Source organism: Schistocerca americana, chromosome X (genome assembly GCF_021461395.2).
Source record: "Schistocerca americana isolate TAMUIC-IGC-003095 chromosome X, iqSchAmer2.1, whole genome shotgun sequence".
Taxonomy (NCBI): domain Eukaryota; kingdom Metazoa; phylum Arthropoda; class Insecta; order Orthoptera; family Acrididae; genus Schistocerca; species Schistocerca americana.
Genome location: NC_060130.1, coordinates 870,946,845 through 870,972,707, shown reverse-complemented (window position 1 = coordinate 870,972,707; position 25,863 = coordinate 870,946,845). Strand labels below are relative to the sequence as shown.

General features: G+C 36.3%; 1 protein-coding gene across 1 annotated transcript in view; it reads left to right on the top strand.

Annotated features, from left to right (window-relative positions):
- The window catches only part of LOC124556363 (zinc finger protein castor homolog 1), a 326,012-nt gene extending 300,639 nt beyond the window's left edge, over positions 1-25,373 (top strand). The window contains exons 24-27 of the mRNA XM_047130329.1: positions 3,507-3,827; positions 5,852-6,125; positions 6,746-6,969; positions 19,354-25,373. Coding sequence (XP_046986285.1) covers positions 3,507-3,827; positions 5,852-6,125; positions 6,746-6,969; positions 19,354-19,625 — 1,091 coding nt within the window. The 3' untranslated portion in view covers positions 19,626-25,373. The remainder of the gene's footprint in view (positions 1-3,506; positions 3,828-5,851; positions 6,126-6,745; positions 6,970-19,353) is intronic.
- The last annotated feature ends 490 nt before the right edge of the window (positions 25,374-25,863 follow it).

Below are 25,863 nucleotides of genomic sequence, written 5' to 3'. Positions count from 1 at the left end.
TATTTTGTAGGAGAGTTTTCCTGTGAAAGGTATGCAAGCCATATGTTTCTTTTTCATTTCATGTATGAATTCATGGACCTCCTTGAACTGGTACTAAACTACAACTATTTTACATTTAATAATAAACTCTACATGCTACATATAGGCCTTGCAGTGGGCTCAAGCATAGCTGGTACTATTGCCAACATATATATTAACCACCTTGATCGCAAAACTCTTGCTAAAAAATCAAGCTTTATGTATAAAATCATCTACTATAAATGTCATTGACAGAATAGTTTTCATTAAGTATCCATGTAACATTCTCCATATTGCCAATACATCTAGATAAAATTTTTCATCTTCATTACAGATATATATTACTGTCTTTGAAATTGTAAGTAGTTTAGCTTAGATTTTATAATTGTTTTGAAAGTTGTAAACAGTCTTTGAAATTGTAAGTAGTTTATCTTAGATTTTAAAACTCTTGTTGTAAACAGACATTTATGAAAATGCTAAGTCGTGATTTACCTGTTACTGTGCTCTGTGTGTCAGAAAATGAAATCACCAACAAAAATGTAAGTAAACGTATTAATATATATTACCTAATCATGCTATTCACATAATGTACACACTGTAACAGATTTATCCTTCTGCACAAGTTTAGTTTTCAATTCTTAACCCCACTGGCACACACATCTAATGTACATAACCTATCAGCTGATGTATAAGTAACTGTATAATGCATGTGATGATGGCAGCATGCTGCCGAAATGCATTGTGCTAATAACATATTAGTAAAAGGGACTGCAGAAGTATAAAATTATTTCACATAATCTTATAATACAGTCACAGACCTCAAACAACATCCATATAATATGGATATATTTAAAATGATTATATTTGGTTTGTGGGGCACTCAACAGCACAGTTATCAGTACCCATACAAATTCCCAATCCTTACACAGTCCAGACCCACCACTTTCACGAATGATGAAAAAATGATGCAGACAACACAAACAACCAGATCCCAAGCAGAGAAAATCCCTGACCTGGCCAGGAATCAAACCCAGGAACCCGTGATCAATAGGCGGCAACACTAGCCACTATATCACGAGCTGGGGCTGATACAGATTGTCTGAGGGAGGTGGATATATGTTCCTCAGAGATGTATGCAGTGTTGATTTTGTGTAAATACATCACAAACAGGGAGACCTGTAGTCCCTGATACTGCTCTGCTACCATGAATGCACTGGCTGCTTGAGTAACTTCATGGTGAAGTACACTTTCTAGTGTGTTGGTCCAAATGTTTGTGATGCCAGTATACCCTGCTGGTGCTGTCCCACTGTCATTATTGTTTTCATGGTGATTATGCCATCTCGAACTGGTCCTCGGTTTGTCTATCAGTTCCCCGTTGTTGCTGCTTCATACACATCTGTGCTACCGGGGCCTCCATTGTAATTCATGAGCTATGGATGTCCTCAGAAACTTTCAGCAAGTGTTGTTTCATGATAGCTGCACAGCATGGAGTTGTCTCCTTGGGTAAGCTCGGTAGGCATCTGTCAGCTCAGGCCAGCCACTGTGCTGGTGTTGTCATTGCAACTGTTGTAGGTGACTCGAGTGTTGTGTAACTCTATCGTGAACCTGCAGCAATTTATGGAGTGATTTATCAGGGCATATTGCCGACACTGTTGTCACTTGTGTTGGTAGTTGTTACTGCCAAATGTATAGTACCAAATTGCCAGAGACTGTGGAGCATCAACTAAATTCTGTAGATGTGGTCACAACTCTGATGGTGTCTTGTCACCATGTTTGTCATGACATATTACACGTCTGCCTTTGAGGTCAGTGGATTCCTCATAGTGAGGAATCAACTCATTTTTACCTTTATGTAAGCCCTGGTGGTGGATGCAGTATAATGTCCTACACCAATGCTATGGGTTGTTGGTCCAAATTGCTTATCACCAAAGTAAATTTCTTATGATCATTGGTTACTTGATGTTGCCAAAATATGTCCTCTATTACTGTGGACCAAGTTTGCACGTGGCTGAGTATAAATGGCAGGGCCCGTAATTCTAAGTGCAGTGTGGATGAACTGCTGGACCCAGCAGATGAATAGCTTGTTGCTTCGAATTGTGATCAGAGTGCTGATGAAGTGCTGAAACTGATGCATGGACATCTCACATGGTCATTGCTCTGTTGTGGAGCTCCTCATTCCACACAGTTGTGGATTGGGAGCACTTCTCTGAGTTTTAAGTCTGGCTTATCATCTTCTTCTCTCTCTCCAGAAATGTTCATTGTGCTGTGATGTGAGTGTGTTGTAGAATTACTGCTATTTCTTTTAGTACTGCATAGGGCTCATATTCAGAATCACCAAGGGAGCAAGCTGCAAAATTTTGGATCATCGTCTAGCTTGTTAATCTTGTCAAAAATGGTGTGGAATAGCCCATTTTCATGATTCATTGTGTTCATGAGTATTTCTGCCATTTGTCAAAAATGACATTCATGTGAAGGCATGCAAGTTCTCACATGGGCCACCAATTATGTGGCATCTTAATTGATCCACATAAATAATTGCTTGTAACCTTTGAATGTACAAAATTAACTTTTGTTCACAAACATTAAAATACAAGAGCATTCAATGAAGACAGATAACTAAAGGCAGAGAACTTACAAATGATGCACGTGAGAGAGGTATGGACTGCAAATCTCACTGCACAGAAGTACAAAATGCATCTCTGCCAAAACCTTGTTGTAAATTATTCATTTTGCATCCTTCCATTGTGTCTGTTTTGATCTACTGAGCTTGAGTATTACCCTTAGGAAACATTCTGAAATGCAATGGAAAAGAATCTTGTAATGTTGTCCTGAAATACTGTCATTACGTGGTCCAGTTTTCATATTTTGTCGCTGGTAGTTAACTACTTCCCAACAGTTTTAGGTTCGCACATTAAATGTACACTGCCATTGTAGAAGGGAACCTCTGTGTTATTTTATCTGATTTGACTACAATGGAGTTTGTCTCATTTTTGGGAAATTTTACGCAGTCACACAGATGAAGTAGTGAAGTGCAAGTGTAACTGTTTCATATTAAAGTTGGGAACTGAATAATACAGTGCATCATGTTTTGGCCAGATGTAAGTCTTGGTTCACAGCTAATGGAAGGACTCATAATTGCAGTAAAACACCCTACATGCAGTTTCTTACACCAAATTGCATGAATGGGTAATTGGTGAAGCAGTGTAGAGCAATAGTCTGGGATTTAGTATAGACGGTATATTCTCACAAAAGTCTCATTCATGACTTTCTTCAGAAGCTGAATGCAGCTACCTTTATTAATACAAGTGAGAACACTCCTACTTCATATACTGCCGAGATATACATACTGTAGTTGTTATTTTTCAGTGTAGTGTTGAAGGGCTATTATTTGTGTTCTAGAACTAGGTACTAAAAAGAATGTTCAAATATAAAGCATTGCGAACATGATGAAAACCTTCAGTGAAGCAACCTGTAAATTTTAATTTCAGCTGCATGTTCTGGTGTTCCGGTATCTGGCAGCAGTACAACTGGCAGCTATGAGCAGGCCCAGATCCTGGGACATAGCAGTTCCAGTTCTGAGCCACCCCAGCCACAGGTCCCACCTCAGCTGCAACCACAGCCCCCAGCCCCTGCAGCGCCTCCTCCTCCACTGCATGCACCAGTCTTCCCACCGCACTCATCAGCTGCAGCTAGCTTCAATGCAGCCATGGCAGCAGCAGCTGCTGCAGGGCAGCAGTTTGCACTGATAACATCACAAGGACTGCCATTCATACAGCCTGGGTTACCTGCCATATATTCATCTCCTGCAGGTGAGTTCTGTTTCCTGGAAATGGACATGTATTTTTTGGACATTGTGTAACCTTTAGGGAACATAGTTTTTAAGAAAATGGTTACCTGATTGCTCTTTGTATTATTTTGGTTTAACCAGTGTTTCATTGCGCAGAGTACTGGATACTTTCATGCTATTTACTGAATTAAATGCTGAATTGGCAAAACTGAAGAGGGAAGGCCAAATCAACCGTAACTTACACCATTTTTTCTTGCCAGTCAGAATTATGCATTTCAATTTAAACACTCCTGAGTTATAAGTTTCTTAACAACATTAACGTTAGTTTTTGTGCCTCCCATCTGCTTTTATCATGCATACATTAGATGTCATCTCATATAATCTCTCCTGATTGCTATTAATGTAATTGAAAACAACTGAATAAAAGGCCCTTATATCTACTGTAGTGTTGAGCTCTTGAGCAGCGAGGAGTAATCAGCAGCTGTAGAAATTATTTTGTACAGAGCATTTAATTTGTAATTATGTTACATGATTATGTGAACTGTGTTTCCATTTTGTCTGTGCTCAGCAGCACTTTTTAATTTCTTTATTTGATTGTATCTTTTATGAGTGTTCATACTGCCCACCAGATTTTAGTAGAGTGCATTAGTTCAGCCTGCCTAACCTAGAATTATTGTCTCCCATTACTTAACACTATTAATTAGTTCTGAGTTCAAAGGAGGGATTGCATGTTCATGATAGCAACATTTTGGAACATTGAGTCCCTCATGTAAACATCAGCTAGATTAAGAAGGAAATCGAGTGTGCACGTGCAGTGATTGCTGGGACCTCATCTGGGATGTGGTAGAGGTTCTGCCAGCCTGCTGCAAGAAGTGATTCAAATCAGCAGTAGTGATGCATCTACTAGGGTCCTGAGGGTATCCTGATAAGCACAGCTTTCAGTTTGTAGGATTGTTGCCAGGACAGGACTTGATTTGGAATCAGCTAGAAGGATTGAATCAGCAGCTCTGTCCATTTTGTAACAATGTTGGATGCAGATTTCTTGACCTGCATTATGGGGGAAAATTGTAGTGTCCACTTTAGTAGGTTAGGCATCATTATCCTCTAAAAGCAGCTACTCATATTTGCATTGCAATATATGTTTGGCATATATGTGAGAGCTTTTAGCTTAGAGAAATCCCTTTGTATACTGGACAAGCAGCTATGAGTAATACACTAGTCATGAGTGAGACACCTGTTGTTTTTATGGAAGTGAACACAGGTCAGAAAAAGAACATTTGAACGTAATGCAATATTATCTGGATTAAGATAAATTTTAAAATAAGGCCTAAAAATGAAATCGTGTATTCATTCATACTGTTTATCACCTTCAGTGTTTATTTTGCCATGCTGTCAGTAATGTTGTAAGAGCTCTGTGCAATGCATACAATCTGACTACATTTAGAATCATCTCTTGCTTTAGGGTCCAGTTTTTTTCATAATTTTGTAAGTTTTTCTCCAGAATGAGTGTAAGCAGACTGATTTACTTCAATGCCTGCACATCTTCAGTGTTACAAACATGAGATTTTATCTCTGTAACATTTCAAGATGTGAAGGATGTTAAGGCTGAACTAATAGAAAAGTCTGAAAAGAGAGATAATGAAAATCTACTGTCCTTTTTTATTGAAGTTTGTAGGACTAGATGAACGAAATGTGACACAGTTTAAAACAGGTCTCTTACAAGATATCTTCAAGAAAATATGGAAATATTTCCATACATATTATTTTTGTTACTTTTAGTGTTAGTTCATTGTTAAAAATTGAGCTTGACAGTGAATTGACTATGGCTTATTATGTATACAATTTAAAATGTAACAGCTGCAAATTGTGGAAACAAATTAATGCCCAATTTGTTGATGTTTCAGTTAGAATGCTACAAGAATTTTTCTCAGCCCTTTCGGCTGTATAATTTTAATTCATAAGATTATGAGAAACCATGTGAACCACAGGTACTTGGTTATGGAATAAGTCACTACATAATTCACAAAAAGTGATTGTGTTTAACAGGTTTAATGTTTGCTGCTCCTGTCCCGCCTCCTCCTGGGCTACACCCACATCATCATCCCAACGGGTTGCTAGAACACCATCCAATGGTTGCAGAATCTGAGCAGGCTATGGCACTGGCAGCTGCTGCTGGCATCAAGCGTTCTATGTCACCACACATTGGTCCTGGAGGGCACACACCTCTCGACATGAGTCCAGAGGCGAAGAAGGCACGTGTTCAGAACACTATGCGTATACTTAAGGATGAACCTGTCCCAGATGGCTATGTCAGATTCAGGTATGTCAACATATTAATCTCTAAAACTTGTAAAATTAGCAAAAATTATATTTGCACTCACCTTCCTTGAATTCAGCAGTCTAGTGAGTAATCTCATATTTTAGATACATCTATGTAATTTTTGTCACCATCTGTAGAGAAAAAAATATCATTCAGTCTTCAATTTCAAATTCATGTGTGCCCCATTCTATAGTTTGATATACTTTTAGTTAATTAAGGGCAATATTTGTTTGTGGAAGTTCCAAATGGCCCATATATTTGTTTGACCAGTGGAGATCATTTAATTTCACAGCTGTTTGTTTCCTGTGTGACCAAAGTATCAGCCTCTGAAATTGTAGAAACAGTGGAACAACATTTCTATGGTGAACTTATTAGCATTATTTTAATTTATCTGTCACCAAGGGGAAAAAATTCTTCAAGAAAGTGCATCCCCACTACCCATATTTCCGAATGTACTTAAATCACCACTGGAATATGTATTTTGTGATTTATTAATTAGTGTATGATAAAGAGAACAACACTGGTTAGCATACTTTATATAAATATGTGTTAAAATGGTAAGAACACAAAGAGAAATATCCACTCTGAGCAACACTTATAATTATTTCATTCATTTACAGGTTTAACGAAGACTGTAAATACCCCCACTGTGGCTACCGAGAACACCAGACCCATTTCCACTGCATGAGATCAGACTGTGGCTACAGTTTTTGTGACAAGACACGCTTTGTGCAACACACAGCGAGGCATGAGCGCCTGGACACACTAATGGGGGGAGATTTTCAACAGTTCCGGGCGAATGTGGCTTGTGGGAGGCAAGAGTGTGTATATACATCAACACTTGGTATGTAATGCATAAGAATACTATGGTGCATTTTTATGTCTGTGTGATATGTACACTGAAGTTGGTAGTGACTTCAATCTACCCTCCATATGTTGGCAGTAATAGATTTTTAAATCCGGCAGTGGGTATAAAACATAGTCTGAAACTGCACTGAATGCTTTCTCAAAACATTATTTTTAACAGTTACTTCAGGAGCCCACTCAAAGTGTAATTGGTTGTGAGAACATACTTGACCTCTTAGCAACAAATAATCCTGAGCAAATAGGAAGCATCATGACAGAGTTTAGTGACCACAAGGCAGTAGTAGGAAGACTGAATACTGCAACGTCCAAACCCACCAACAATAAATGCAAAGACATCTATTTAAAAAGCAGATAAAAATTCGCTTGATGCTTTTCTAAGAGACAGTTTCCACTCCTTCCCACCTGTCTTTGTAAGTGTAGACCAGCTGTGGTTTGAATTCAAAGAAATAGTATCAATGGCAACTGAGATATACACTGAAGAGCCAAAGAAACTGGTACACCTGCCTAATATTGTGTAGAGTCCCTGTGAGCATGCAGAAGTGCTGCAACACAATGTGGCATGGGCTTGACTGATGTCTGAAGTAGTGCTGAAGGGAATTGACACCATGAATCCTGAAGGGCTGTCTATAAATCCGTAAGAGTACGAGGGGGTGGAGATCACTTCTGAAAAGTATGTTGCAAGGAATCGCAGATATGCTCAGTAATGTTCATGTCTGGGGAGTGGTGGTCAGTGGAAGTGTTAAACTCAGAAGAGTGTTCCTAGAGCCACTCTGTAGCAATTCTGGATGTGTGGGGCATCGCATTGTCCTGCTGGAATTGCCCAATGGACATGAATGGTTGCAGGTGATCAGACAGGATGTTTACATATGTGTCACCAGTTAGAGTCATATCTAGACTATCAGGGGTCCCATATCACTCCAACTGCACACACCCCACACCATTACAGAGCCTCCACCAGCTTGAACAGTCTCCTGCTGACATGCAGGGTCGATGGATTCATGAGGTTGTCTTCATACCCATACATGTCCATCTGCTTGATACAGTTTGAAATGAGACTTGTCCGACTGGGTCCTATCATCAACAGTCCAATATTGATGTCGATGGGCCCAGACGAGGCATAAAGCTTTGCGTCATGCAGTCATCAAGGGTACACGAGTGGGCCTTCGGCTCCAAAAGCCCATATCGATGATGTTCCTTTCAATGGTTCACATGCTGACACTTGTTGATAGCTCAGCATTGAAATCTGCAGCAATTTGTGGAAGAGTCGCACTTCTGCCAAGTTGAACAATTCTCTTCAGTCATCATTGGTCCCATTCTTGCAGGATCTTTTTCTGGCCACAGCGATGTAGGGGATTTGATGCTTCACTGGATTCCTGATATTCTCGATACACTTGTGAAATTGTCATACGGGAAAATCCCCACTTCATCTCTACCTCAGAGATGCTGTGTCCCAATGCTCATGTGCCAACTATAACACCCTGTTCAAACTTACTGAAATCTTGATAACCTGCCATTGTAGCAGTAACCGACCTAACAACTGTGCCAGACACTTGTTGTCTTGTTATATATGTGTTGCCGATTGCAGTGCCGTATTCTGGCAGTTTACATATCTTTGTATTGGAATACACATGCCAATACCATTTTCTTTGGCACTTCAGTGTATTTTGCAACCTAAGAATATTAGTTTCCTAACTGCACCTGTTATAAAGGCATATTGAGGATTTTCTAGTTGCTTTAAATTTCAGTTGGCACTGTTATGAAGACTGGATGTGTATGTGTGTTTTTAGAATGTTCGTAAGTAGTGCTAGAACATGTATACAAGGATGTTAATCAATTGTGTGATGAGGAAATAGAAGTGTTTCCTAGATAGAGGCATAGAAGATGGGTAAAGACTGTTGTTATTTGTTGCAGAAATGAATGTGTTGCAAGTTGGGATAATAGTCAGGGGAGTAAAGACAGTAGTGTCTGAGAAAGGTTAACAATGTGTACATTATAACCTTACATACAATGATGCCTATGAATAGAATGTGATTGCCTGCCACTATACTAGTCACTACACATTACCATCATACGTCATACATGATTTGTGGAGATACTCCATCTGGTCTGAGGCCAAGTGCAGGAGTTGAGATTATTTTCTGGTGCTTGGTAGAATCATTGTGCCACCAGCAATGGGATACTGAACATAATGAAACTGAATAAAATTAGTCAAGATTTTACAAAGTGTATCATGAAACATGAAGTTAGGAATCATTTAATTTTGTTAGGAATGTTCGGCATAGAATTTTTTAAATGAATAGGTATTACAGAGACTGCCTTTCACTCAATACTGATTATTTATACATTTATCAGTTCTGTAGTAACTATTTTCTATCAGTAAATTCTTTAATTCTTTTCTCAATGCACAAAACTGTTCTATTTGTTTGATTTTTTTAGGCCAAAGCATTGTTTAAAGGGTGTGTTTTATACAGGGTGTAACAAAAAGATATTGCCATGTTTCAGGAAACATTCCTCACACATGGAGGTAGAAAATGTGTAATATAGACCTGGGCCCAGAAAAATTTTATTTCCATCTTAGAGCCCATTTTGTAGTTCTTTTCATAATCACATTAATGATGGGAAACACAGAGAAATGGAATTTTCCGGCACTACATCAAACATTTTCCTACACAAAATGTTCAAAATACCCTCTTCTTTATGTTTAAGTGGAGTTTGCAGTAAGTTGTAATCCTCGTGTTCACCTCCAGTGTTTGTTGTTCAAATGAAATGAAGGTAATATTGACATGTGACTCACTTCACTGCTTGTGTTGACAAGTGACTCACCTCATTGCTCTACTAGCATCGAACACGTAGCGTCAACAGTTTAGTGTTCATCATGGACTGTGCAAGCATCTAGTATCAATCTTCTATTGTTCATTGTGGTTTGGTTTCCAGTACAGTGCAATGGAAATGTACTCAAATGCAGAGTTGACAGATGCCCATTTTCTTACAGATTAGCAGATGGTAATGACCATGACACTCAATGTTTGTATCAGGAAAGATTTCCAGATCATGGTGCCCCAACAAGAGGATGTTTGAAGTAACTGATTGTTGTCTTAGGGAGCATGAGATATTTAAGCCTACTATTTCCCTGCATGAGTACACTTCTGCAAATGGTTCATTCAACACCGTGTCAATCCTACCTTTAGTGCAAATGTGCTGTTCATGAATGAGGCTTCATTTCATCATGATCAGATCGTAAATTTACACAGTCTAAGCTGTTGAGAATCCTCACAAAGTTGTGCAGTCATTCCATCAACAAAGATCATTTGGACTGACATTGTTGGTGATTGTTTGTTTGGACCTCATGTTCTTCCACCCAAGCTCAACAGAGAAACTTGCCATGTCTTCTTAGAATATTCTGCAAATTCTGCAAGAACATGTGTCTTTACAAGTGCAACAAAACGTGTACTTCATGCACAGTGGAGCTGCTACTCATTTCAGTGTTGATGTTCATAGCCTGCTAAGTTGGATAGGTAGAGGTCTATCAGTTCCTTGGCTTCCATGCTCTCTGGCCCAAAACACACTAGACTTTTATATGTGGGGCATTTGAAAGCTCTTGTATGTGGAATCCAGGTACATGATGCACTGTGTCTTCATGTTCATATTGTGGAAGGCTGTGAAACAATACATAATTCTTCAGTGATAGATCAGTGTGTAAGGGATTCAATGTGAGAGTCAGTTGATGCATGTATCTTTGCTAACAGAGGGCGTTTTGAACCTTTAATTTAGGAAAGTGTTTCATACAGGGCTGATGCTTTTTTTCGTGTGTGTTTCCCATGATTAATGAGTTGAAGAATTGTATAAACTGAGCTCTTAACATGGAAATAAAGTGTTTCCGGACCCATGTCCATACAACATATTTTCTTCTTCTTTGTATAACGAATATTTCCTGAAAGTGCCATACCTTTTTTTAAATTCCTGTACAAGGCACAGGAAATAAAAGTAAAATATGGAATAGGAATTAAAATCCATGGAGAAGAAATAAAAACTTTGAGGTTAGCTGATGACATTGTAATTCTGTCAGACAGCAAAGGACCTAGAAGAGCAGCGGAATGGAATGGACAGTGTCTTGAAAGGAGGAGATTAGTTGAACATCAACAAAAGCAAAATGAGGATAATGGAATGTAGTTGAATTAAACCAGGTGTTGCTGAGGGAATCACATTAGGAAATGAGACACTTGCAGTAGTAGATGAGTTTCTATTTGGGCAGCAAAATAACTGATGATAGTCAAAGTAGAGAGGATATAGAATGTAGATTGGCTATGGCAAGGAAAGTGTTTTGGAAGAAGAGAAATTTGGTAACATCGAGAATAGATTTAAGTGTCAGGAAGTCTTTTCGGAAAGGATTTGTATGGAGTGTAGCCATAAATGGAAGAGAAACATGGATGATAAATAATTTGGACAAGAAAAGAATAGAAGCTTTTGAAATGTGATGCTACAGAAGAACACTGAATATTAGATGGGTAGTTTACGTAAATACTGAGGAGGTACTGTATAGAAATGGGGAGAAGAGAAGTTTGTGGCACAACTTGATTAGAAGGGATCAGTTGGCAGGACACATTTGAGGCATCAAGGGATCACCAATTTAGTGTTGGAGGAAGTGTGGAGGGTAAAAATAGATGAATACACCAAGCAGATTCAGAAGGATGTAGGTTGCAGTAGTTACTTGGAGATGAAGAAGCTTGCAACAGGATAGAGTAGCCCGCAGAGTTGCATCAAACCAGTCTCTGGACTGAAGACCACAACAACATAAACAACAACAAGGGACTTCAGTGAAACAACGCTATCCTTATGCTAAAGTGTCACGATTTTAAGTTGAAAATTTTCCAAGCTGATTCTGTTTGACCAATCTTTATTATGAGTCACACAGATTTCTCCTGGAGCTTTTTTGATTGTTCTAACATGTTTATATTACTCCAGAACACAGTTGCATATGTCAGTAAACTATGTGTGAATGAGTAATGTGCTTGCAATATAATTTCTGTATTACAATATGTAAGGGATCAACAATCCCTTACTCAAAGTTGTTCATGGTGAACTAACACAGGTCACATGTAGGTACAAAGTTCAATTATTGAGGTCAGAGTGTGAAGATTTTTGGGTCAGTGAAATTGTTGCTCATGTAGTAGAGAGAGATTGTTGAAGTTGTGTTGTGGAAGGAGTGTCAATAGCCTATACAGCAGCTGAATTTCTCATCCTCACTGCAGGTGGACCCTCAGTAAAGTGACACAATTATACTCATTGGCAAGAAATATATATCTTTTAATCCTTTGACTGCTGTCAACGTGTTAACTCATCATACTCTGCCACTCCCAAGTTGCTGTGGACAAGTTTGAGCAAGACCTCTGGGTTTTCTTGAAGTGTTGTTGATATGTTTATGTGCCCAATTCTGCCAGCCATCTCACTGCTACAGATGAGTTCAAGTGTGGTCTCTCTAGATATGTTGTCACACAGAGCTGAATTTCCACATTGTTCTTCCAGAGCTCTCCAGAGTTCTGTCTGCATAGTTCAAGTGTGTGTCTGTGTCTGCTGCTGTTTACATTATTGCTGATTTTGACTTTGCTTTGTGTGTTTTCATCAGTGTTACTTTCGCATTCTTCTCTTCAATGACAGAAATGTCTCCTTACTGTGGTTACACAGATAGAACAATCCTGGAGATACTCATTAGAAGTGACAGCGAGTTTCAATATTCTTGTGTCGGTAGCAGTGATGAGTCTTCAAGGGAAACACAAAGTAGTAGTTCTCAGCCCTGTGCATCAGCTGGTACAGCACACTAGTTTGACAGTCCTACGAAAGATGCAGTTGGAAGATATTCGGAATATGAAGATTCAGAAAGCGATAGTGAAACACTTCAGAAAAGAGCATACCATGCTGAAAATTTTCCTTAGAACCAAACCAATTTCCAGCCATTAAACATATGTTTGATGAGTTAGCTTCAGAGCACAAATGTTAACTAGTTAAAGCATTCAGTCATTTTTTTACAATATTTCTTTAAGAAAACATGTTTCAGTTTGTAGCAGATGAAATGAATCAATTTTATGTGTACACCGGGGCAAATACTTCAAAATCTGTGGATTCTCAACCATCAAAGTGGAAAGCTACTAGGAACTTTTATTGCTATTTGTCTTCTAATGGCTCAAGTTAAAAATTGGTCCAGAGATATACTTTTACACACTCCAGTTTTCAGTGAAATAATGTGCTGAGACTGTTTTATTTTACTATTGAGAATGTTACACATTGGTGGCAATGCTGTGAGTACTACAGGTGACAGTTTGTATAAAATTAGGAATATTGTCAACAGAGACCATACGATGTTGCACAGTACATTAGACCACATCAGAAGCTTTGTAGTAGTGATAGTCCCTTGTAGTTCAAAGCTCAATGATCTTTTAACCAAGGCTCAATGATCTTTTAAGCAAGTCATTTGATCCAAGTGAAGTATATTCAGAATAATGACATTTTATTTTCATTGTATATACAGGCACTACATCAGAACTTGTGTTTGACTGTTTAGGAAAAAGTGGTGCATAATGTGCACTGTTGAGACCGTATGTAGAACAGGGACATAATCTGTATGTGGACAATTGGTATGCCAGACCAGGCCTTTTCCTCGGGCTTGCCAACCATGGAATAGCTGCATGTGGCACTGTTCGTAAGAATAGTTGCAGCATGCCAAAAACAGCTAAGGAAACTGGAACAAGGAGAAACAAAGTTAAAGTTAGCTGAAAAAATTATTTCCTATCAAGTTGTATGATAAATGAGAAGTGTGAGTGGTGACCTCATGAAACACTACACAAATGGTTGAAACAGATAGGACTTACAGAAATACTGGTGAAAAAATCAGTTAACTCCAATGTATTGTAGATTACAACTTGAATATGGGTACAGTTGACTGTTGTGACAAGGTGCTGAACTCACGAAGATCAGCACATAAGACTATGAAATGATATAAGAAATATTTTTTCATGTTCTGGATTTGTGCATTTCAAATGCTCATGCTCCTCACTGGTCAGTTACTGTGCAGAAATGGCACTTGTAGTGTTTGGCCTATCTCTTTTGAGGGATGTTGTAGAAGAATATGCAGCAGAATGGAGAAAAGCTGGTAAAGGAATTGTCTAGAGTTTATAGGGAGGCATTTGAGAGATGGTATTGTGAATGAACATTTAAATAAAAATATGCTGTTTTTGTTTTCTATGAAACAGAAAGTGCACCACAAAACTGGATACCAATACAAAACTTGCAAAGTACCGTTATGTGTTGTTCCCTATTTCAAGACCTATCATGCAGAGAAGCTTTACTAATCATTGGGAACCAAACCTGACAGTTCAAATGAATTGACACTTCTGAACAAACTATTTTTAAAAAAAAGCAAGAAATGCAAAAATAGAAAAGACAATATGAAAAGCTATTTTTAACTTTGTCAGTTCCAGTCCAAACCCCAGATCAGAAAGAAGGATAGTAAATAGATATAAATGAAGTAATTCATTGGCAAATGAACAGACACTGCAGTCTATATTCTGTACATAATGTAATTACACAGCATACATTGTGCCAATAAAACAAAACTTGTGCCCTTCCACTTGACTCAGAACAAGGGAGCAACAATCTCTTTTGTGGTCAGTACTGTAGATTCAAGCCTGGTTTTCTCAACCTTCTCTGCCAGTTGCTGGAATAACAGAAGTTGACTTTGGAGTCCAGATGACGGCATCATGTGTTCCAACGTATGCTACAATCTGCAGTGGGCTCCACTCTGTTCCCTTTATGACTGCTGGAATAGCCTGTTCAGCATGTTGAATGAGACCACTAGGCATACACACTGAGTCCATATGTTGCTGCTATTTCCATTATGGGTACCATTATTCACTGTACATTAGAATTGCAGATGATTAATAGACCCCTGCCCCTTTGCATTTGCCTCCCATTGACACGACACAGCACATTTCCCAATAGGTGAAGTGAGTCTCACTGCCACAATTTCAATTTTAGTTTAAGACAGCAACTCAAACTTGCTAGTTAGGGGGATCGGGGTAACATCATGAGTTCTCCCAGGTCCGTGTCTCTGCTGTACAGGGCATCTAGACCTAACACTGACATGCCACTCACAATCAAGTGGATGAGTAATGATACATCCTGGCCTTCATGTAGAAGATACAATATTCACAGGAGAGGCTAATACTTGAAGTGCCTTGGCTGTTTCTGCTACATGACCTCTTAGTAACACTACCAGTACACCCATTCACAGCAGCTTTGAATTGTGTGCCAGTAGTCAGTTCAAATTCCAGCTGCTTATGAACAACAACTAGCTCGTCCAGAGCCCAAAAACAGCACATATAGTAGGGCTGCATTGTGGCCAGTGCAATATTTTGTGTAACAGCAAACAAATAACTTTAAGCTAACCTTATTGAATCTTTTTCAATTTAGGGGTCTAATATGCTACAAGTATTAACAGTAGCCTTTCAGAACTGTAATGATTAACACCCCAAATGCAGTATCTGTTATGACAGCACAAAAACTTTGTATAAAATTTACTGTTCCTCTGAAAATTTTTGAGGTTGTGGTCACTAACAAATTCGACAATAGTGTTAATTTATGATAAATAAAACATTATAAACTCCAGTTAAAAGAGAAAACTAGTGTGACACACTGTATTCGTTATTATTTTACAGTAACTGTAAATCACAAACATCTGTTTACTACTGAATAGTTATGCACATCTACATCTACATGACTAATCTGTAGTTCACACACAAGTGCCTGGCAGAGGGTGCTACAGACTATTTCTCTACTTTTCTATTCTCTAACAATGTATGGGAAAAATGAAACTCTTAAATCTTACTGTACAAGTTCTGATTTCTCTTATTTTATTATAATGATCATATTTCTCTGTGTACATTGATGCCAATAAAATATTTTTGCATTCATAGGCAAAAGTTGGTGAGGGAAATGTTGTGAAAAGATCTCACTGCAATGACAAATTCCATTGTTTTAATGATTGCCACATCAACTCACTTATCATGTATGTGACCCCCTACGCCCCTTTTCACAATAGCACAAAAAAGCTGCCCTCCTTTGGACTTTTTCAATGTTCTCTATCAGTCCTATCAGGTAAGGATCCCATGCTACACAGCTGTACCTGTTGCATTGTCTTAAGTATTCTGCCAATAAAACACAGTATTTGGTTTGCCTTCCTCACTACATTATGTGTGTGATCATTCCAATAATTGTAATTCCTAGATATTTAGTAGAATTGACAGCATTCAGATTTATGAGATTTGTTGTGTAACTGAAATTTAATGGGTTTCTTTTAATAATCATGTGAATGGTCTCACATTTTTCCTTAACTAGAGTCAAGCCACTTTTTGCGCCATACAGATTTTGTATCTAAGTTGTTCTGTAATTGGCTTTAGTCATCTGATTATGTTATTAGATGGTAAATGATAGCATCATATACAAACAATCTTAAAGGGCTGCTCAGACAGTCTCCTAAATCATTTATATAAATTAGGAACAGAGGGCTTATAATACTTCCTTGGTGAATGCCAGATATCACTTGTGTTTTACTCAATGACTTTCCATCTGTTACTATGTATTGTGACTTTCCTGATGGGAAATAATGAATCCAGATGCACAACTGAAATGATATGCCATATAATGCAATTTGTTTAGCAGTCTCTTGTGAGGAACAGTGTCAAAAGCATTCTGGAAATATAGAAATATGGAATCAATTTGAGAGATCCTATAGATAGCAGTCATTACATTTTGAAAATAAAGAGCTCATTGCATTGTTGCTCTTCATGAGTATGCAGCTGGATTTCATTTCCTTGGCGACATGATATTTTGATGGTCCAACTAGTCTCCATCTTCAGGTGAGATCGCAGGTGCACAACCATGCTGCAGCTGAGGTAACATCAGATTATGGAAGCTGCTTTATACCCTGGAAACAGGCCACTGTGTGTGCACAAGAAGCGGAAGTGCTACCCTCTGTGAAGCAAAGAAGTGCATAGCAAATTAAGATGCAGTCAGTCAAAAATCAGATTGTTGTTGTTGTATATCTAAAAGTATTTCGATGGATTCCTGAAGTACACAACCCCAGTAATAAGAAGCCAGAGAAATATTTTGCACCTCTTTAAACGACATATTATGCTCTTCATTGAGACAATGCTCAGAAACGGCAGATTTCTCTGGCTGGAGCAAACGTGTGTGATAGGGAAGTTCCACATATGAGTCATGAACCATATGAATATTCTGTAAAACATAAGCTTTTCTCTAATGACAGGAAATTTTATATACTCCAGGATTTGTTAACCCCAAATAATTTTTGATTGATCCACAAAGGTGTCTAGTTTTGTCCAATTATGACATTATTAATAGAGTTGAAGCCTATTTTATTAGATATAAAACAACACCAGTTTGATTTTCAACCGACTGCATCTGAATTTGCTATTCATTGCTTGTGTTAGTTTCTGCCACCGGCGGTGCTTGATTTCTTCACTTTGCAGAGGGCAGAACTTCCACTTCTCATGCATGCACAGCAGCCTGTTGCTGGGGTATAAAGGAGCTACCATATCTGATGTTGCCTCAGTTACAACTTCATTGTGCACCTGCAGTCTCACCTGAAAATGGCAACCAGTTGGACTATTAAAATGTTGTGTCATCAAGACGATGGAATCTGGCTGCATACTTGTGAAGAGTAACAATGTTTGTTACTCTAGGAAAATCTACATAATCACAGAAATTTAAAACTGTGCACTTAACAAAATGAAAAAAAAGTTCTGTACTATAAATATAATTTCAGTGCGTCATAGGTGGAATTGCTCAACTCATACAACTATCCGAGTGTAACAGTTAGTAGGGATATGAAATGGTGTGATCATGTCTCAGTCATAGGTTAAGCAGGTGGCAGCATGTGGTTCATTGGTAGAATGCTAGGAAATGCAATCAATCTACAAAGGAGACTGCATACAAAACACTAGTGCAACCTATCCTGGAATATTGCAAGTGTGTGTGACGTCTATCAAATAGGCTTAATGGGATATTGAACTGGCAGATGCTTGAAGATAGACAAAACTATCCCACAAAAACCTACTTAGAAAGTTTCTACAATCAGCTGTAAGTGAAAAATCGAAGAATACACTACAACCCCCTAAATTTATTTATTTATTTTTTTATATATGGCATTTAAAAGGCAGTCTTTATCACATATAAACATTTATCTGTAGGGATCATAAAGATAAGATAAGACTAATTATAGTGTGCACAGAGGCCTTTCAGTAATCAATCTTCTGATGTTCCACATGTGAATGCAACAGACTAAAACCCTAATAACTGGTACAATGGGATGTACCCTCTGCTATCCACTTCTCAGTGGCTTGAAGAGTATAAACATAGATGTATACATTGTACAGTGAGGTCACTCTTTTCCCATCCTTTCCTTTCCTGCAATTGTATTGTGCCTGTAATCTTTGTCATATTATTTTAACTATTCATTTTTGAACACTATATTATTAAGTATCATTATAGAATTTGATGATTGTTGTATATCCTGAGCAACCTATATTATGTGTTGATGGCTTGTTCCTTCCCCTTTCTTGTTTAAAGTGTGGGTGTGTCAGAAGAAAATTTATAATTATAGAAGAGTTCTCATTTACATCAGTGCAGCCCTCCATATTCCAGTTTACTTGTTCCAGCAGTGGTAAAAATTTCTCGTATTGTTTTGTGTGACAGGTCTTGTATATTTGTATTTCTGTGTAAACTTGATGTTCTTCAGTGATATGTCCCTTATATCAGTTTTATAGAGGTTTAATCAGAAGGACCTTACCTGTAATCTCAATTTCATATATCTACCACTGCTTATCAAAAAATATCTGGTCACATGTTGTTTCATTTGTGGTGACCACATGTTCATTTCTATTCATGTTATAAGGGATGAAGAGATTGAGGAACTGTTGCCTTCTTTGAGAACTTACTACAAACAATGTACATTTTGGAGTAGTATAAGTAAAGAATCAATTGATGTGTTCCATACCTCAAGGGTTTAAGGATGTTGCTTCACCTACAAGATTCTTATTCTTCTGATGGGGTTGTTACATTGCTCTTTCTCTCTTCTAAATCTAAACGCTGGGCACTTTCTCCATTTTTCATCTTAATATATAAATTTTAGATGGCTCATTGCTGCTAATGTTAGAATTTGAGTAATATTCTGTCTCATGCAATAATAACAACATTTAAGGTGTGGAAAGTAACTGTTTGTGTTTAGTGACATAATCTTTTGTACTTCCTCGAAAGTTAAATTGACTCTGAGCATCTTCTTCATTTGCAGGTGCAATGCAGAATAAGGCATCACACTTTCATTGCCTGAAATGTGAATTTGTATGTACTGACACAAATAAAGTAGTGGCCCATAGACGTCAGCACCAGAAACTTGACTCTATTATGGCAGCTGGCTTTGAGAAATTTACCCCTTCGCAGCCGTGCAGCATAGAATCATGTGCACATTCAGGAAAGCAAACCCACTATCACTGTCTGAGTTGCCAGTATGCTGTTCTTGGATTGTCGCAGATGTCTGCCCACAAATACCGACACATGGAATGATATAGTGACACAGTTCTAATGATTTTTGTAGTGTATGCCCATCCTGGTAGAACAGGATACTCAATTCATGGCAGTGATGTTATTAAAGGAAGAGAAAGTGTAATTAGTGATTTATAAAAATACAATATATCATAAATGGAAATATGATTGATATACTCAAATACTGTAAGTATTTACAGTGAGGAATAAAATCCCAGTCAAAAGGGGATATATTCACAATAAGTGTGATTACTACAAGTGAGTTTTAAGACAACTTACTTTGTGTAATGTGTACTGTCACAGCCACTACCTTTTTGTCTGTGGCTTCAAAAAGACTCCAGTATTACTGTTCTATGTTTGAACATGAGAAACATAATGATTTTTGTATATAATGAAATACAGTGCTAAACATTTTTAAGTTTGTAATGTTTATTTATATATTTGATAACACCAAGACATTACCATTGTAACAGTACTTGTGTGACTGGATATCAGAAAGCATTAAATCAAAGTGATTGTTAATTATTTATGAAAATCTACTGCATTCATTGCAAGTGTATATATTTCATGTTGAGAGAGATATGAGTGAATGAGTTATTGTGATGTGTTAAGTTCATAAGCAGAAGTCATATCATAGCTCTAAGACATTTATTTTTTTGAAATGAGACTGTGTTGTAATCAAACATTTGTGTAGCACAAACTAAAGTGTACAATTAATATTTATGATATGAATGTGGCTTTGATGCCAAAACAGAGACATGAGTTACAAGATAATGGCTTACAAGCTTTCCTACAGCACCACTTATAGGTGTATACATCTTAAGTGTATTGTGTATAAGTCTGTATTAAATAAAAGACATCAGGAAGAGGCAACAGAATGTGAATAAGAAATTGAATCCACTGATAAATGAATGGTTTAGTCATAGTAAAAATGAGCATTATTGCTCATTTATGTATATCTAGGGATCAGAAATACTTTGTAAAGACAACAAATTCATTTTCCATTATGTAGTATTATTAGCAGTTATTTCATTTGAAGTGGTATTTGCCTTATATTTAGGTACATAATTATGATATACACATTATTATGACAGTGTATTAATAAATAATTTGTGCCTTTAGAAAAGACGTGTTGAGATATAACAAAACTGTATCTAGTTTGGTAGAGTTTTTGGGTAGGTAGCAGTTGTGCCTTACAAGATTCGAGATGCCCCCTTTTCCAGGCCCTCTTCTGTAGTGCTTATATTTGTTCCATGTATTAATCTCGTATTCCAGATGTAATATGTTTATTATACAGTAATTGTACACATATGTTAGTCATATTTTTGTTGCTCAGATGTGAATATGTATTGTGAATAGGTAAATGTGATTATTCCATAAAGAAATTCTTGTAAGTAAACATACAACATTTATACTGTGGCATGGATAAATTATATGAGATCACATTTTAAAAATGCTGGCCAACCTTCCAAAAATATAACAATAATATATTGACTGGAATTAAAAATTTTCTAAGATAAATCTAATAGTACAAAAACTGTTTTATAGATGTTTTACTCTAAATTTTATAGTCCAATTTTCTCTTTCAGATATGCATTAATGTGAAAGTGAAAGAAAAAATATTGATTCACAAATTTTAGTGCCTTAAAATCTTTTATCAAAATATGATATAATTTTTCTAGTATTATATGTATAGATGATAGATACAGTTTTGAAGACAGTATTTGTTTAACGTTTTTATAGTTTGGCACTCAGAGTGTCTGAAATTAAAAATTAGAGATGTTTTTTTTAATTTTTTGGGGCCCGCCAGCATACAAATGTTCAGGCAGTGCTTAATTTCATGAGGTCATGAATAAAAATTTGAGACTTGTCATGTGTGTGATACCTGATTGGCTGTTAAATTGCAGTCATGGTTACTGCTGATCAATAACAAAATATATATAGCTATTTAGAATCGGAATCAACATAGGCTATAAGCACATTGACAATGGTTGTTTCAGAAATATGAGAGGAATTTTATCTGAAATCTATATCTGTTAAAAAAGTGAGTTGATTTATAAAACAAGAAGTTACATTGGAAATTTACCACAGTAAACATTTACAACAAGCGTTAACTGTGTGCCTTTTTCCATATTGGCTGTCAAAATTGACCAACATTTATAATCTCAAGTATTAAGAAAAACATGTGAACTTAAGTCTTCAATGTAGATGCATTCCAACATAAATGTTTTCTTCTAATATCAGCCATATTTTGATTTTGCCCATAATAATTGTGTTTTGGGAAATGAGATTTTTTTTACCTGTGCCATATAAATACAACATTGATGTGCAGAGTTTCCATCAGTTACTCATAAAATGCCTAGTCTGCACTGTATCTACTATGTTTGTTTTATAATAATTGTGGCTGCATGTAGGAAATAAGAATAGGTATGGATAATATGTAAGTAATAATTTGAAATGTGAGAAAAACCAAATGATTATTCTTAAAAAAGAAAGTGTCTGTTGTACAAAGATATTTTAAGTATTTCATTCTGTGTAAGGAAAAAAATGTTTATCTTCTTTACCACAGAGATTGGCTTAATTGTTATTCTTTCCTCTTTATTTTCCAAACATGGTTTTGTTTGAAAGTCAAAACATTAATATTTTTGTTTGATTATTTAATCCTATTTTATAATCTTTTATTTAATTACCTGTATTTTAGAGAATATGTACAGAAGTATTCTGGAGTTTCAATCATACATCATTTGTCACTGTATCTGCAGAAGTGCAATACACACATCTTCAGCATTAATCAAGTCCTTTCAGTTTACATCACTCTTTTTAAATTATTTAAATTTTAGAAATCAAAATTAAGTTAAAAATTTTAAATTAGGGAATGCTGTTGAAGCTGAGGGAAAAGTACCCTCATGACTTTCAGACTGTATTTGGAACGTGTGTAGTATAATATGAAAGAGGAACTTAATGACTTTAAATACATCACCATCAGGAAAACAATTATCTCGTTGCATTATTCAGTACTGCATGATTCAACTGAAAAAGAAAAGGTTGTCTGTATAATTTTCAAACATTTGTGCACTGTCAATTGAAATAAATCTTGCTCCTGTGAGATTCACATGTATGTAAGCCAATAACGGCAGTTATGCTTCATGTGATTTACATACACATTCATAATCATGAAAATAAGAACATGATGCTATATTTTCTAAAAACATTTTGGGGAACAGCAATTAATCTGCTTGCATTGGATGAAATTCATATATTTGCCAGAATCTCTAAAAGAGAAAAGATAATAAAAATTCGTGTCCATTAGGTTTTCATATCATACTGCATGTTTGATAGTTGTGAATCATTTGTAAGCATTATTTCTCACTCAGTGAAATGGCCTTACAAACAGTAGCTCTCAGTTATTAGAAAAATGTAGTCTTCAGTAGCCAGTAAAATAGCTCACAACTCTTGAGAGCATGTGCAGTTAAGTGTTCAAAATGACGTTGAGCCATTGTTTTCATTTACATATAACTGTGCATTAATTTTTGGTTTCTCTTATCCTAGGTAAAATGGCATTAACTATGTGTATTAATCCAAATTTCCTCAAATTTTACTTTTTCTTTTCATCATTTTCTTTTGTATACAGCCACACTATGCAATGAGAAATCTTTTCCAATTTTCCAATGATACGTATTACAGTGATATCTGAGACCTGCTATTTCATCTCCAGCAATATCCATTTCTTATTTTAAAGGAGGAAAGTCTTGCTGCATCATTGTCATTCCTCTTTCTTATTTCGTATTTTTATTTATTTGAAGACTATTGCATCACATTTTTCAATTAGATCATTCGTTTTTAGTGAGTGATCTAACCAATATATTGGCAGAGTCATTCTGTTTTAGTTGCAAGATAGTTTTTATTTCACAACATGTTCTGGGAATTGTCGAAGAGAGTTTAAAAATGTTCTAAAGTAAAGTGAAGAAAGGAAAAAGATATGAATTTCTTACTATCATTAACAATGTCTCACTTTTGTAAAGGTATTGATCAGTGTCTTCAGATTTAATTCTGCTGTAACTCGAAGCACTTGTGTTGATAATGCACTTTAGAAAAAAAACTGAATTTTTTTGTAGCTGGTACTTATTGTCTTTCCCTACAGTGCCAATAACTCTGGTCCCCCCCCCCCCCCCCCCCCCACCCCATTATCATTACTGTAAAACTTCCATCACAATTTGGTAAAACCTAAGCAGTATTTAATAATAATTTCCTTGAAATATAAGATAAATGATAGAATTTCTTTTAAATTCTATATAGAGATGACCTATACCATTACATTCAATCATTATATGCAGTTCTGTACCTTTTTAAAAGACTAATTGATGCAAATTTCATTCTTTGAGATGATTACTTCAAGACATCTTCTATTACATACAACTACTCCATTGTAGAACACACTATAAAGTCTTTCTTTTGCTGCTAACTATTGCTCAATGACTTAATTTTTTATTGAAAATACGTTTCAATAGCTGTCGTACATTTATAACTCTTCCTGATGAATTATTTTGTTACCAAAAACTTAATAGATTGTATTGAGCTCTGCCATTATCATTTGCTAAGAGTTACAGCAACTTCTTTCTTTGTGATTTGGTGGCTTAACTGATTGATATGGACAGGTATAACATTGTGCTGTTAAGTTTTTAATTGTTATTTGTTTGTCTCTTCTTTGCATTAAATGTGTGAGACAGTTCATTGTGGCATTTTCTGTGACCATGTAACACTAAAAATATTAGTGAAAATCTTCAGAGAAAAATGTATGACAGTTTCTAAATAATCTTATTTACATATTTAATTCTTCTTGCCCTGGCAGTACCACTCAGTACCTTCTGTCTGTTGATACTTTGTGCTATGTACTGATTTCAACAATCTAATGATTTCAACCAAGTTTTACACTGAGAGACCACGTAGTTGAGTCAGCAATATTATATACATTTCACACTGTAAGTACCATGGTCATTACATTTAATATGTTTTACAGTTTCAGACTTGTAAATTAACTGTTCTTATGGGCCTAAACTCTGAAATTTCTATTTGTTAATGAGTATAATGTTTGTTCTTCTGTTTTTCTACAGTGCCCAAATATTATGTATTATTAACATCTGTTTTACATGAGTTTTAACTGTACATAATTTTTGCAGAATATTTAATACATATTTTTTCCCATCCAATAAAAGCTGTGAGAAACAACCATTAGGGGAGAAGTTGCCACTGTTATCTATACACATTTTTTCTTTTTTATTGGTTCTGCGTGCCTAAGAATAGGCACATTAATGATATTTGTGACAGTATTTGAGATTACAAAATTCATAAACTGCAGCTACTTGTAGGTTCATCCATTAGATTTGTGTTTCACATCTCGAAACTTTCCAGAATACTCTGCATGTGTGTGTGTGTGTGTGTGTGTGTGTGTGTGTGTGTGTGTGTGTGTCAGAGAAAAAGAGAGAAGTGCATATATCACACATCCATAGTTTTACTATGAATAATTCCAGCAGTTATATCATTTTGTAATAAAAATGTATACTGAATGTAATGTATTTTTGTGTATGTATTCATGATGAGAATATATGAAGAATGGAACTTACATTAATATCCTTAGTTTCATGTAGTCTGTGATTTTTTTTCTAAGAAGTGAGTATTTTATTTATATCTGTCAGTAAAAGGATGCATGGTCAAATGTATAATTCACTAAGTTTAAAAATTACCAAATACAATAGGCAATGAAGAACTGAATTTAGTTTTAAATTCACCTTAGTTTCCTATTCCTCAATTGCAATGTTAAAAACACATCTTAAAACTTGCATATACTAATGACAGAAATGTTTTTTGCACATAGGTATATAACGCGAATATGTCATACATGTAAACATTTCTCAGCTACAATGTTACAAAACACACAATCCTGTGTACACATTCACACCCAAGTCGACACAATGTGAGACCTAGTTGCGAAAGTACAGCACAAATTATTTTCATCATACAAATAATGTACTGGGGACTTTGTTTTTACATAATGTTATTACACTTTTAAACTGGCGCTTTCCTCATTACTGTTCTCTGTGGTATTTTCGTTAAAGTACTTGTCTAAATCTAATCCCTGTTTTCCCTTTTAGTTTAATTTATATATGAAAAGTGTCTACGCCATACACACTCTCTCTCTCTCTCTCCACACACACACACACACACACACACACACACACACACACACACACACACACATCTC